Source organism: Zalophus californianus, chromosome 7 (genome assembly GCF_009762305.2).
Source record: "Zalophus californianus isolate mZalCal1 chromosome 7, mZalCal1.pri.v2, whole genome shotgun sequence".
Lineage (NCBI taxonomy): Eukaryota > Metazoa > Chordata > Mammalia > Carnivora > Otariidae > Zalophus > Zalophus californianus.
Window position 1 is genome coordinate 22,215,538 of NC_045601.1, and position 15,610 is coordinate 22,231,147.

A 15,610-nucleotide genomic window follows, 5' to 3' on the forward strand; every position below is an offset into this window, starting at 1 on the left:
GGATGCTAACTTTCCATTCAGTTCCTATCACTCTATCAATATCCAATCTGACCAGACAGAGCCATTGATTTATTCAACAAATAGCTGTGTCAGGCATAGATGTCAGAATAAGAAGGCAGATTGGGCAACAAGATAAGGTCCCTTAGCTCCTGGAGCTTAGGTTCTAGTGAAGGGAGACAATGCCAAACAGGATAATCTGAGAGATCGGTGCAATGAGAGATCTGTGCAATGAAAGAGCAGAGAACTGTAGCTTGAGGGGTGGGTGGACAGGCTCCTCTGAAGAGGACTGGACAAGGCAGGTCTCTATGAAGCAGGTCATGCTGGATCAAAGACAAGGAGTCAACTTTGTAAAGAGCTACTGGAAGAGTGTCCCTTACATCCTGGAGAGAGTGAGCAGCAACTGCCAAGGTCACAGGTAGGAATGAGCCAGGTTTGTCTGATGACTGAAACAGGGAGTAAAGCTGTGGGGGAGGCGGGGGGGCAGGGACCAAGGATCATAGAGGATCGTGTGTGGCCTGGAGGGCCAGACTACAAAATCTAGATTTCATTCTAAGGGCAATGGGAAGACACAGGAAGGTTGTGAGTAAGGAAGTGACGTGATTTATGTTTTAAAACATCACTTTAGCTGTTGTGTGAGACAGGAATTGCAGGATGTTGAGAACAGAAGCAGATCAGCTCGAGCCCACTACAGCTTTCCGGGCAATGAGCGGTCAAGGTTTGGAAGGTGGCAGTAAAGACAGAAGTGAGGGGCCTGGAGATATATTTTGAAAGGAAAATGTACAGGACACGATGGTCTGGTGTGAAAGGGAAGGGAAAACTCAAGGAGGACTCCTCAACTTCTGGCTAGAATGAGTGAGTGGTGGGAGGTATCATTTGGTGACATGTGGAAAATTCAGGGAAGAAGGGGTTTGGAGGGTAAACTCAAGCCTTCTGTTGACACCTTTTCCCTGTGAGATGCCCATGAGAGACACAAGCAGACTTGCCCAATAGACAGTTGCAGATCTGAGCCTGGAAGCGCAAGGCAAGAGCCAAGCTGCAGAGAGAGACATGAGCATCGCCCCACTCCCATTTCTCCAGCCACCCTCCCACGCCAGGCGTTCACTTCACCTTACTGGATTATCACAGCCGACCTCTTGGTCCTGCCATCAATCTCCCCCAGGAAATCAATACTGCGGGGGGTCAGGCAGATCCATCCCCCACGGGCAAAGCTCTAATCATTTCTCATTTGATAAAAAACTTTCAGTGGTTCCCACCACCTGTATGGGCCAGAATTCTTGTCCCCGCTTCTGTACTTTTTGGCTTCCCTGATTTGCCCTCATAGTTCTCCAGGGGTCCCTTTCCTTCCACCTTCCCTGCTGCCCATCTCCACCAAGTGGATGAGACCTGTAGGCACAGACCCTTTGTGGGCAGGGTCTGTGTATGATTCCCCTTTGACTCTTCCCCCACAGCCCAGCACAGAACCTTCCGTATGTAATTACTTCAGTTGGATGAAAGTGTCACTCTTTTTCCTTTTAATATTGCTTCACAAAGCAAGTCTGATTTGCAGGAATATACCCACCGAGCACATACCAGCACAGCTTTCCAGGTTATTCTTAAACAAAACACCAGTTCAGTCCCTCCTTTGTCAACCCAAATTCTCTTAGTGTTAATGGCTGGAATGTCATCCTTGCCAGAAGGTTTATATGAATAAAAACATCCACCCCTTGAAACCAAAATAAACAGGAGTAGTAAGCAAATATAAATAATAACAGAACAAACTTTTAAAAAAGTAATGTTATTTGCCCATTCCCTTCTGGGGAACAGAAACTATTGGTTTTGGTTTGGGTTTCCCTGCTTCAGATAGCAGTGAAATAGAGGGTAGACCAGAAGTGTTTATTTTCTTAAGACTATTTCTACCTCAGGAACACTTTTACATAAGTTGAGTCTTCACTAAATATGTATCTCTACTCCCAAGAACAGAGACTCCCAAGAATAGACAGTTAGCCTCTTACACTGAAGTCCCTCAAGAGAAGAAAATGTGTTGGAACTTTTCCTTTACTCAAGTGAAAGAGGCTTAATTAGAGGATCAACAATCCAGAGTCCTTACCTCCTTCCCTACTGCAATAAGTAGGCAAAAGGTGAAGTCTGACTCCCCCACTGATCATTATCCTCTTGGACTTCTGAAGAAAAAATACATTGCAGCCAAAAATATCTGGGATATTACTCGTCAACCAGACCTGATGAGCTATGGACCAAAGAGAAGTAAATGAAGTTCAAATGTTTGCTCATTTTCTTTCTTGCCAGGTGAGCAACTGCATCTGTGTTATGATCAAATAGGCTAAGAAGAAAATTCAGCCCAAAATGAAGATGGCTATGGTAGGACCGATATTTTTGTTTCCATCATGGAATTCACAAGAAAAAAAAAAAGTGGCTGAAAAGCAGCCAATGAACTTAAAACCACGTCCGAGAAAAGCTGATATACTTACAGGTCAGCTTGTGGCTTTAATTCCAGTGGAGGTCCAGGTGGACACAGGATATGGAAGTCCTAGCTAGGATTGTGTCCGAGGCAGAGGAAAGCCGGGACAGTCACACAACCTCCTCAGCAATGAAATTCCTCCTCTTTCTCCCCACCCCCATCTAGATTTCTCTTCATGCACATATTTTAAAAATAAAATCTTTATTTTAAACCTGCCTTTTAATATTTTTGTTATTTATTATAAAAATCACTGTTCAAAATTATGTTTTACACCATTTTCTTAAAAGATTTATTTGAGAGAGAGAGCGTGCGCACGCAAGCAGGGGGAGAGACAGAGGGAGAGAGAGAATCCTCAAGCCAACTCCCTGCCGAGCACAGAGCCCACGTGGGGCTCGATCCCAGGACCCTGAGATCATGACCTGAGCTGAAATCAAGAGTTGGCCACTTAAGGGGCGCCTGAGTGGCACAGTTGGTTGAATATCAGACTCTTGGTTTCAGCCGGGGTCATGATCTCAGGGTCCTGGGATGGAGCCCTGTGACGGGCTCCTGCTCAACAAGGAGTCTGCTTGAGACTCTCTCTCCCTCTGCGCCCCCACCCCGCCCCGCTCATGCACGTGCGCCCACATGCACATGAGCCTTCTCTCTCTCAAATAAATAAATCTTTAAAAAAAGACAAGAGTTGGCTGCTTAACCGACTGAGCCCCCCAGGTGCCCCATATTTTACACCATTTTTAAATGGTTTATTCCATTATATGACTGTATCCCAATTAACTGAAAAAATTTCTTGGTGTTTGACTGCTACTTCCAATTTTTGGCTTTTAATAAACATTGTCCCAGTGAGCAAGTAATTATTTCCTTTTCAATATGCTTCTGAAAGTGCAACTGCTGGGTCTGAGTGTATGCACATTTTAAGGTTTTTGATATATATCACCAAAGCTGCTCTTCTGACAGGTTGTGCCAATTTAAACTACCACAAGACAATCGTCTGAGAATCATTCTTTTATATCCTTGCTCATTTCATAGGTGATCAATGGCATCTTTTTTTTTCATTAAACTGCTGAAACTATTTCATATATCAATTGGTAAATTATGTCTCTTCTTTGATTAAGTAATGTGAGCAAGTTAACTCTTGTGCTTTAGTTTTCCCCATCTGTAAAATGGGGATATTAATAGTAGTTACCCTTTAGGGATGTTGTGAGGCTTTAAAAGTTAATTCAAGCAAGGCACTTAGAATAGTTCCTCACTTACAGTGAGTTCACAGTTATAGCCATCAGATATTTTGAAGAATGCCTGTTCATGTTCTTTTCTTGTTTTCTATTTGAGCCTTTACCTTTTTCTTATTGATATTTTTCTTACCGCTTTTTAAGGGTCTTAGTACATTAAGATATTTATCATTGTTTTCCATATACAGTACAAATATTTTGTCAACTTCATGATTTCATTTTTCAATTTGCTGATGATGGGTTTTTTGCTATATATAAGTTTAAAAACTTAATATCATTAAATCATTCACTTTAAACAGAACAAGTTACAGAGATCCAATACTCAAGTACGAGAAAAACAGCGAAGGAAAACATGATTCTTAACTCTACTTTGTAAGAAAGAAAACTGATCAATTTGACTACATGAATACGGTTTTTATGAAAAACAAACAAATTTAAGAAGAAAAACATAGAAAAATGTTTACAATACGTGATAAGCACAAGGCTAATCTCCTTAACACAAAAATCTGTAAGATTTGCTATAAGCAATTCAGAGAAAAAGAAATATAAATGCTCCACTTCACTCATAATCAAAGTGAGATATCCCTTTTTGCATATAGATTGACATGGATTTTTTCAAATTAATTATGCATAACATTGTGGTCATGTATAGTTGTGCAGAGTGTTCACTGCACAAGGGCATCGCTAGGCTAGGGAATGAGTTGGGACGGAATTCCTGCTAATGTTCCACTTGTTAAATCTTGTGCCTGCAGGGCTGCCTCATTCAGAGGGAGTGACTTCAGTTTCTCACAAAGCACTATTGGTCTGAGAGAGCCTGATATGCCTGCAGTGTTGGTGAGAGTTCAGAAAAAGGAATTTGCATATACTGAGCAGATATACTAATATACAGCCTCTTTGAGAGTAATTGGACAAAGTCTATCAAAATAAAATATACAAATCTTTTGACTTGACGATTCCACTGCTAGGATTTTACTGGTCCATGTAGTTCAAGATGTTTAGATAAAGATGTTCATTTCAGCATTTTTCATAATAGCCCACACACAAAAGAACCCCAAAACAATATAAAAATACAAACATAAGAGATAAAAAATAATAGAGGTCTTTTAAAAAATTATGATGTATCTATTATTATAAAATTGCTTGTTAACAGGATTATAAACATCATTATGGAAATATTTTGAAGTTATATTACATGAAAAACTCAAACTCTAGAGCAGTAACTATATAACATGTCTTGCTGTGTTTTGATAAAGATACATATACTTGAATGAAAATTTTCTGAAATGAAAACAAAACAAAGTTATTCAATCCAGGTTATAACTGGGAAGAGACTGGGGGTCTGGAAGGGAGAAAAACTCACTTTTAGCCTGAATCGTCTTAATAAAGTTTTACTTCTAATCATGTGCATGTTATTTTCATTAAGGAAAATAAACTCTATCCATTTTTGCCTTCATGATTTCTTCCTATACCAGGTTTACATAGAAATGGGTAAGTATTCTGGGCAGGAGCTGGGCATTGACCAAAATATGAAAACCTAAAAACACAGATAGATAGATAGAGGTTCTATCATGGCCTAGGTGTGATGCTGAATACTTTACTCACTTGTTTCCTTGTCCCCTAAAAATTAAAGAGTGGCTTTCTCTGCCCTTTTAACTCCAGGGCAGAGGCCAAGTAGCCAAGAGTTGGTCTGTGTGACACAGTGGGGGTGCGGTGGTACTGAAGAAGACAGAAGAAAGGGTTACTGGATTTAGATACCACCCTTCAGACAACAGAGCCAGAATAACACAGAATTCTTGAAGTAAAAAAACAAACATAACCTTCATTCATATTATCATTGGCTTAAAGTGATCAGGCTGTTCCTTGAGAATATTTGTTGATTCATTCATATATTCAACAAACATTTATTGTGTCCAATCTACCATGCCTTGTACTTGGTCAGGGGAATACTGAAGTCTCAATGCTTCTAGGGCATGAGGCCAGAGGGTACTGAAACCACCCTCCTTGGAGCCACTTTAGCCTGTGCTTAGAAATAATGGATCTAATCCTCAATAAAATACTAGCAACCAAATCTAGCAACACTTAAAAAGGATTATACACCATACCTGTGTAAGCTTTATTCCAGGAATGGAAACTTGGTTTAATATCCGAAAATCAACTAATATACTATACCATATTAATAGAAGGAAGGACAGTAAACCATATGAATATCTCAACAGAGCAAGAAAAAAAAGCCTTTGAATCTTGAATAACAAAGATGCTCACAAACTAGGAACAGAAGGGAACTTTTTGATACAAGGGCATATATGAAAAACCCACAGCTAACATGACACTAAATGGTAAAAACTGATTGCTTTCCCCTTTAGATCAGGAAGAAGACAAGAACATTCACTCTTGGGCTCTGCCATGGCGGCTTTGCTGAAGAAGACCACCAGGCTTGTGGGACTGGCTGTATGAGTCACACAAGAGGCTAAGAATATTGTACACAAAGATTCTTGATGTTCTTGAGCAAATTCCTAGAAATGCAGCATACAGAAAGTATACAGAAAGATTACAAATGAGAAGCTGAGTACAGTTAAAGCAGAACCAGATGTTAAGAAATTAGAAGACCAACTTCAGGGTGGCCAACTAAAAGAGGTGATTCTTCAGGCTGAAAATGAACTAAGTCTGGCAAGAAAAATGATAACAGTGGAAATCACAGGAGGCTTTAGTGGAAGAGCCTCCTGCTAATCAATGGAAATGACCAATATAATCATGATTAAATGACTAGTGTGTTGATGGGAAACTGATGTAATTAAATGTTGTTACATTAAAAAAAAAGAAAAATTCACTCTAACCACTTCTATTCAACATGATAGTGTATAATGAGTAAGGGCAATCAGACAAAGAAAAGAGATAAAAGACATTCAGACTGGAAAACAAGAAGTAAAATTATCTCTATTTGCACCTGACTTTGTATATAGATCTTGTATATAGAAATCCTAAAGAATGCACTAAGAAACTATTGGGACTAAAAAATGAGTTCCACAAGTTTGCAGGGTATAAGATCAATATATAAAAATTTATTTTTGTATATCTATATGCTAGGTAGCAACATTCTGAAAATGAAATAAGAATATAATTGCATTTATAATAGCATCAAAAATAATAAAATACATAGGGATAAATTTAACAAAGAAAGAGCAATACTTATGCATTGAAAACTACAACATATTGTGGGAAGAAATGAAAGAAGATCTAAATAAATGAAGAGACATTCATGTTCACAGATTGAAAGACTTCATATTGTTTTTGTTTTTAAGACTTCATATTGTTAAGAGAACAGTGTTATTCAACACAATCCCTATCAAAGTCCCAGCTTTTGGCTTTTTTGCAGAAATTGACAAGCCGACGACTGATTCATACAAAAATGCAAAGGGACTAGAATAGCAAAAAGAATCTTGCAAAAGAAACACAAAGTTAGGGCGCCTGGCTGGCTCAGCTGGTAGAGCACACAGCTCTCAGGCTTTGAGTTCAAGCCCCACATCAGATGTAGAGATTACTTAAAAATGGTCTTTAAAAAACAAAAATTTTAAAAAAAGAACAAAGTTAGACGACATACTCTTCTGTTTTAAAACTTACTACAAAGCTACAGTAATCTACACAGTGTGGCATATTAATAGACATATAGACTAATGGGACAGAAGTAAAGTGTTCAGAAATAAACCCTTACATATACTGTCAATTGATTTTTGACAAGGTGCCAAGACAATTCAAGAGGGAAAGAATCATCTTTTCAATAAATGGTGCTGGACAGCTAGATATCCACATGGAAAAGAATGAACTTGGAGTCCTACAAATGCACCAGACATAAACATTAACTTAAAATGTATCATAGACCTAAATGTAAGAGCTAAAATTATAAAACTCTTAGAAGAAAACTCAGGTGTAAATCTTAACATTGGTTACACAATGGTTTCTGAGATATAACTCCAAAAATACAAAGCAAAAAAAACCCCATAAACATGAAATAATCAAAATTTCAAAATTCTGAATTGCAAACCATTTTAAGAAAGTGAGAAGACAGTTGAGAGAATGGGAGAAAGTATTTGTAAACCACATATCTAGTAATGACTTATCCCTCGTACATAAAGAATTCTTTTATCTCAGTAAGAGAAAGTCAAATTATCCAATTAAAACTGGGCAAAGGATCTGAATAGACATTTTTCCAAAGAAGACATACAGATGGACAACATTTACATGAAGAGACGCTCAATGTCATTAGTAATTAGGAAAATGCAAATCAAAACCACGATGAGATACAACTTCATATTTACTAGGATGGCTACAATCAAAAAGATAAATAACAAGTATTGGCAAGGATGTGGAGAAATTGAAACCTGCATACAATGCTGGAGGGAATGTAAAATGGTACAGCTGCTTTGGAAAACTGCTTGGCAGTTCCTTAAAAAAGAACATAAACATAGAGTTACCATGTGACCCAGCATTTCCACTCCTAGAAATATACCAAAGAGAAATGAAAACATATGTTCACCAGTAACTTGCACATAAAGTTCATAGCAGCACTAGTCATAGAACCAAAACAGTGAAATAATCCAAATGTCCACCAACGGATGGAAGGATGGGTAAAAATGTGGTATGTCCATACAGTAGAATGTTATTTGGCAATGAAAAGAAATGAAGTACTGGTAACACGCTACAACATGGATGACCCTTGGTAACATTACGCTACGTGAAAGAAGTCAGTCACAAAAGGGCACGTGACGTATGTTTCCATTCATACGAAATGTTCAGAAATAGCAAATCGACAGAGATAGAAAGTACCTTAGTGGTTCATTAGGACTGGGGCTGGGGGTTGAGTAGGCTGGGAAAACAGATTGATGGTTACACAACACTGAATACACTAACAACAAACTGTACATTTTCAGGGGGTAATTTCATGGTATGTTAATTATATGTCAATAAAGTTGTTTTTAAAAAATAGAAATAATGGCTCTCACTGCATGTTTTCAGAAATAATGATTAATGGTCTTCCTAAAACCTAGAGAAATAGATGCAGCCCTAAGCTGAAAGTTCAAGAGACTAAAATTAAGAGAGTGAAAAGCAAGCTGACTTGTGGCCTATAATGATTATTTTACAAAAGCCCAAATCAAATATCTTTTATGGTCAAGCATAATCTTTTGTTTAAATTACTTTTTGTATAAATCAGCTGCACAATTTTTTGACATGATTAGTCATTTTATTGGGAATTATAGCAATCTGGGTATTTTTTGCTGTACTGGGTAAGAGCTAGGACAGTCATATTTTAAGATTCTACTCTGCTTCTTAGTGATCAGTTATGTAATATTCTTTGCTTTTCGTAAAGGCAAAATTCACTTTTCTAATATTAACCCTAACAATATTTTGCAGCAAAAGAACTAAATTCAGGGCAGTATTTTATAACTGTTGTATTCGAGTGATGATTTAATTGTTTTACCAGTGCAGAAATTTAAAATATTAACTCTTCTTTAACATGAAAGAAGTCACCCTGCTTTAAAGTAAGACAAAGGAAACTAAGCCCCATTTGCACAAGATAGTTTACTAAAGATCCTAATCACCACCCCCCCCACCCCCCCCCCACCCCCCCCCACCCCCGCCACCATCCCATCCCCAAAAGCCATATCAATATGGCTCTGATGTTCTGGAGCTTTGTACAACCTTGTCCTTAACAGGAAGGGAAGGTGTGATCTTTTTTTGGATTTTGGTTTCTCTCCTTTGTAGAAGGTTCCTCCTTTGTGGACATTAACATAAGCCCCAGCAAAGCTTGATTCTTCAGGGTGTGAAGCACTGCAGTATGAACAAACCCATGTGGGGGGAAGTTGGAATGAGAGAATGCTATCTAGTTGGGAGACATCCTGGAGCTGATTAAAAAAACTTTCATCTCTACCCTGTCACTTCCTTTCAGCAAGATCCTGTTAATGTTTACACAATTTTAAAAGTGTATCAGATATCTCAAGGGATAACGTAAATGGCCCCTTTGAGGTTTTTTTTTTTTTAATGTTACGGAAAAATATCAAAATAGGACTTCTTACATTTATTTCATTATCCAGTCACAAGTAACGCCACCAAAAAGTTGTTTATCCCTACCCTGCTGGAGAAATGCCAGGCTTACCTTCCTTCCCTTTTTTAAAGAAAATGGAAAAAACAAACTTTTTAAACAGATCATTGTAACTTAGAAACGTTACACAGGATTCCATAAAACGAACTTTAGCTCTCGACAACTGAGTTTGTGAGGTACGTTTTCCCCAGTTTAATAGCTTATGTGCCTAACATAAACAAAACTTTTGAAACGATTACGCGTTTTTAAAGTTAGTTACGAAGTATTCAGAGTTCTGCCAGGATAAAAGAAAGCAACCAGCACTTCTACTCCGAAAACAAACCATAAATCAGTTGACAAGCTTGCAAGAATTCAGTTCTAGTCTGTTCGTAAGCCAAGCGTAAATACAGAAAAACCTGTTGGCACGTTTATCTTGCTAAGTTTCACGTTTTAAAAACACCGCAATACGCAAATGGCGTTTCTCATAACGTTCAGGGTCGGAAGAAATTCAGATAAACACCCAGGCGAGGCATCCCGCACGGAAAATGGAGCCTGTGCCTTTAAGGTAAAACCGGCTGGATCCCAAAACGCATTCCACTTCTCCACGACAAAGAGTTTGGGGGAGCGCTACCTCTCGGGTTTCTCCAAGGGACTTGGCGGGTTCGGGCAGAGCCCGACCTGCCGCGGAGCCCTCGGCCGTCCCAGCTGCCCTGAGCAAGCCCAGCGCCCGCGCGTCGGGGGCGCCCCGTGCGCCCCGGACTCACCGCTGCTGGGCTGCGGGGACAGCGTGGAGACCGAGGTCTGACCCATGTCTGGGGTCGCGGGGCCACGTCTGGCGATCACGCGGCTCCTCTGGTCCTTCGATCATGGGTCCGCTCGCAAGCAGGTTTCCAAGCGCTCATTTCCCGGGCTGTGCGGAGTTGCCCGCCGGATTCCCTCACCTTCTCCCCGGCGCGGGTCTCCCAGCCCGGCCGGCCGCAGCCGGCGAGGCGGATCCTGCCCAGCGGATGCCTGTCATTCCTCTATGCAGATTAGCTGGGGTCAGGGGTCACGGGGGAGGAGGGAGGGGAGAGAGCGAGGGGGAGGGGAGGAGGGGAATGGGTGCAGGGGCACTAAGTAGTGGGAAGGGGACGGGTCCAGCGGCGCCCGCGGGGGCGGTAAGACCGGCACCCCCCCCCCCCAGGGTAGTAGAGAGTTCAAGCGACTGCCGCTTAACTTAAAAGGTTCAATGTCAAATGATCCTTTAGGGCTGTAAGAAAAGGAATTAAAGTACTTAGTCACGGTACTTAATTTAACAGAATTTGTTCTTCAAAGTTGGTTTCTTCCCTACATTCTGTTGGCAGTACTGCAGGACTGTTAGAGGTCTGCTCCGTGTGGGGCTTTCCTCGTTTTAAAAATTAGCTTCCTTTTAACAAACAAAAAAATTAGTGGCCTCAGTTAACGTTGAGCAATAAATCTGAAAGATGGATCTATGTGTGAGATCAGCAAAGGACAGACTCCTCTCAACCACCTAAATTCCGGGAAGCGCACCTCTCCTATTTAAAAAGAATCACTGTGAAATCTCTGAAACCTTGTGGCAAGGTGTTTAAAATATACAAAAAGGTGAAAACAACAAAAACAAAGGGTAATTTGTTTTAGAAGCTAACATTCCCTAAAAGTTGAATTAAAGTCTCCCATAAATAAATCTCTCCCAAATTTCTTAAAAATACGAATACAGATAAATACTCTTGGTATATACAATTGATGAGTAATCTATAGATTATATATAGAGAGAGCATTATATATAGATTATATAGTATGTTATATATATAGATTACTCAATTGCATATATGTATATATGTATGTGTGTGTACATATATGTGTATATATATCAATAGATAGTGCATTAGACTGGGTAGTGGTCACATAAATGTGTTCACTTGATGAAATTTCACTGTATACCATGATTTGTGCATTTTTCTGAATGTATATATTTCATTAAAAAGTAAAAAATTACCTGTAATACATTTAATTCATTTGTCACAGCTTTCACTTTGTAGATTATTCTAGACATTCCACTCTAAACTATTAAAAAGCTAGATAATATATATAATAAAATAATAATCTAAGTTATTTAATACCTTAAGCATGAAAATCTTTTTTTCTGAAGTTTGTATTAAAATCACACACAGCCTTGCTTTATTTTTTGAAAGACATTTACTTGTCTGTTTCATCATAATGATGTAAGTTGCCCTATTTTGTTCACACCCAAATAGTCCACCCTCTATTGTGGAGAATTTTTTCCCCTAGAATACTGTGATCAATTAAATATCTACTTCCCTTTGCCTAATTCATTCTTAAGACACTTGATTTTTTTTTTAATGAAATTGAGGATTAACCAAGATGTGAGTTCTAATTAGACAATGAAATCAATCAACTAAATTTCTTTATAAAGTGCAAAACTGTGGTATTTTGGGAGCACATCCCACCTGGGGGACTCATCAGTGAGAATAAACAATTATAATGGCTCTTCCATTTCTTTACTTTAATAAGTTTGCCTTAAAACAATAACAAAACAATTTCAAGTTAAGTGTTTTCTCAACCTAAAGTGAGAGGAGGAAATTTCACAGTCTTCCTTCCATTGATTGAGCCTAATTAATAAGGGAGGTCATTGATCATAAGAAATACACAGTAAATTTTGCTCATTAAAAAAATGTAAATGGCGGGGCACCAGGTGGCTCAGTCCTTTAAGCATCCACCTCTTGGTTCCTGCTCAGGTCATGATCTCAGGGTGGGGAGATTGAGCCCTGGTTGGGCTCCTACTCAGGCGGGAGTCGGCTTCAGATTCTCTCTCCCTCTACCTCTGCCCCACCCGCTCATGCTCTCTCTCTTTCTCTCTCTCAAATAAATAAATAAATAAATCTTTAAAAATTAGGTAAATGTAATGATTTTTTTAAACTGACAAAGGCTAAATCTGAGGCTATTTTTGCTATCATTACTTCTTTTCCTTGACTAACAATAATGTGTTTCTTTTTTATTTCTTCTACAAATTCTTATTTCAAACATCAAAGGGGTACTCTATAGTTCTCTTCTTTCAGGATTTGCTAGATCCATCTATGTTTACCTTATTTAAAACCTTTCAGGATTCGCTAGTTAATATAATCTTAGCCTCATCTGAGATTCCTATAATCCCCCGATCAGGTTACACACTTTTCTCTGAAACTTTTCCAGTTCCATTACATTATCCTTGAAACATGTCAACCACAACTGCAATAAGTGTGCATCAAGGTTTCTTTATAAGGGTGGGACAGTTATTCTATTTTGTTGCCTTTTTATCAAGGCTAACAAATTGTACTAATGAACATAGAAAAAGTCTACAGAAATCCCTAAATTCCATTTATAGGTCATCACGTTAGAATTTATCAACTAACAAGAGTATTTTAAGATAATTTCCAAAATTGCCTTTTTCTTGGCTTATTAGAGATAATCAATTATTCAGCCAATTTACAGTCTTACTAAGAGCTCTGGGTGTTAATCCTACAGTTTATAGTTTAACTATGGGAACATTTAATGTCATCGGAAAAATATGGACATTTCTCTGTGTATTACCTCTTTCCAGGGAGTTTATAAAAATGCTAAATAAGATTAGTGCCAACATCTAACTCTGAGGAAGCCATCTATTTATAATTCTTCAGCATTTATCCCATTGGTCCTGCTCTTTGGTCTGTATTTCTAAACCAAACTCTTATCCAGTGATATCCTGATAAAAACTCAACACTCGGGTTTGTCTGGAGCTGGGAGACAAGATTGATTTGTGACTTGTACATAGTATTTGCCGATTTCCTTAACATAAACACTCCTACAATGGCCAATTCAACAAGCAGTTGACTGGCTTGCAAAATTTATGTCAATTGGTTTGCAAAATTCCTGGAAATTTAACAACTGGCTTATATGAGCTGCCTTCAGCATACCACTACTTTCATCCTTTATAATATGCTGTCATCAGGTCATACCATGACTGAAACTGAGGAATAGTCTATGTTAAGGTCTCCTAAACATATAGAATGATGACATCTACTGATTTTTCCACCCTATAGTCTAAATATCTTTCAATCCCTGAAAGATTTATTCGTTTACTTCCAGAAAGAAGTTAAAGTGAGTGGATTAGTTAGGCAGAATTTCCCCTTCCTGAATCTGGTTTGCCTTTTGACAAAAAGGTTGTATGCACACATTGAGGTTTTCAAGCATTTTACTTTATCACACAGATTTCACTGGTCTGTCTGATTTGGAGTTATGAAGCTCTCCTACCTGGGGTACCCAAAGTTACATGTGCACCCCTGATGGATGGAAATCACTAGATCTGCTAGATAAAAGTGAAAAGCATAAAGAAACCTAAACTTTAGCCATCTATTTGCAGAAAAGTCTCTACCTACTAGGTCCAAGTCCAAATTGTAGACACATAATTTGGTGGCTAGAGAAGATGCTGTATAATTAGAACAGTCATCACTACCAAATCCTATCCTTTAGGTGACTGCCAGTCTTTTGGAGGTGGCCAAATCTAAGCTGGGAGTGGGAGAAAGAGTGAGATCTTTCTCCCTCAGAGCACAAATGCCATGAATACACATCCTGGTGGTCTGCTCTGCCCAGATGCTGCAAGATCCATTTTGAGACACCAGCAGTTGGGTGGGAGAGGAGGGTTAGGCAGACTCCCAGCAGATGAGATGTTGGTCAGAAGAGTGATGGTCCAGGAAGCAAAGTGGCTGGTGGTGGCCATGTACAAGTAGACAAGGATTCTCTTAATTGCCCCTCTTATTCCTGGACTTGTCCATGAAAATTCGGTGCATTACAGACATTTCCCTGAGTAAGGGGAATTACAGTCAAAGAAAAACCCTTTCCTACTGGGAAGGAAATGAAACTTAGTGATTAAAACAGTAATTTCCCAAATAGGATTTTTTTTTCTCAATGTATTAGTTTGTTTTCTAGACACAATGGTCAGAACAAACAACTAAAATTCACAGGTCATCTAAGACCACTATGTTAGCCAATTATTTTCTTTCTATTACCATTGTCAGATTTATTAAAAAGCAGAAAACTGTCTTTTCTTCCTTCCGCTGATGGAGGTGCTAGAGGGCAGTTTTTATTTTTTTAGTATATGTGCTGCTGAAGGGAGCACGCTGGAAGGCAATTTTTAAAGTTATAAGACTATTAACACAAGGGGTTCTAATAATCAGGTAAAAGAATACATAACTCAGAAACTAAAGACTAATATGCAAAATTTTTAAGTATTAAGGTACTTTTTTTAGTAGAATGTGTGCTGGGTTTTTAAAACTTTGTATTACTCCAAAACTTGGCTACATTTTGTGAAAGGAAGCTTACTAAGAAAAATATAATTACTAAAATGCAAATTAAAATTGTACTGGATCTTATAATTTCAGTTGAAATTCTGTATACATAACAAGCGTTTACTTTTTTAAATGTTATTCTCTAGCATTGCAACCAAATGCTTCCTATGCCTTTTATTTGGACAATTCTGAGAGATTTTAGTTTTAACATGAAAATATAAACAGACAAAGGAGAATTCTGGTTAAGGAAAGAATCAGAACTTTGGGCATTCTAGTCATATTAAACATCACTAGGAGAGAAAAACACATTCCACAAGTATTAGAACAGGAAACAAACCTGTAAAACAGGCTTTTCTTTCCTATTGTTCTCATATTTTTATATGATTTATTTCCTGAGTTTTCCTTCTACTGCTTGCTCAAGCTAGGATTATCAAAATACTTTGCCCCTGCCTTGCCCTGAGTGAGTCTCCACAGAGGGCGTGGTATATCTCACGTGTGCTTACTTAGTGATTGAGTTGGACAGTTGGAAGATTTATCC

The 15,610-nt window shown here is 38.5% G+C and overlaps 1 protein-coding gene and 1 pseudogene across 6 annotated transcripts in view; one reads left to right on the forward strand and one right to left on the reverse strand.

Annotated features, from left to right (window-relative positions):
• PHACTR2 (phosphatase and actin regulator 2) overlaps positions 1 to 15,610 on the reverse strand; it is a 190,724-nt gene that overhangs the window by 116,029 nt on the left and 59,085 nt on the right. For 5 of the 6 annotated variants that reach the window (XM_027601423.2, XM_027601421.1, XM_027601425.1 and 2 more), the window contains exon 1: positions 10,516 to 10,759. The exons of the other annotated variant lie outside the window; for it this stretch is intronic. In XM_027601423.2, the coding sequence (XP_027457224.1) occupies positions 10,516 to 10,561 (46 nt within the window). In that variant the 5' untranslated portion in view covers positions 10,562 to 10,759. Of the gene's footprint in view, positions 1 to 10,515; positions 10,760 to 15,610 lie in introns of those variants that run through there. 6 annotated transcript variants of the gene reach the window in all.
• On the forward strand, positions 6,082 to 6,427 carry LOC113926484 (annotated as a pseudogene).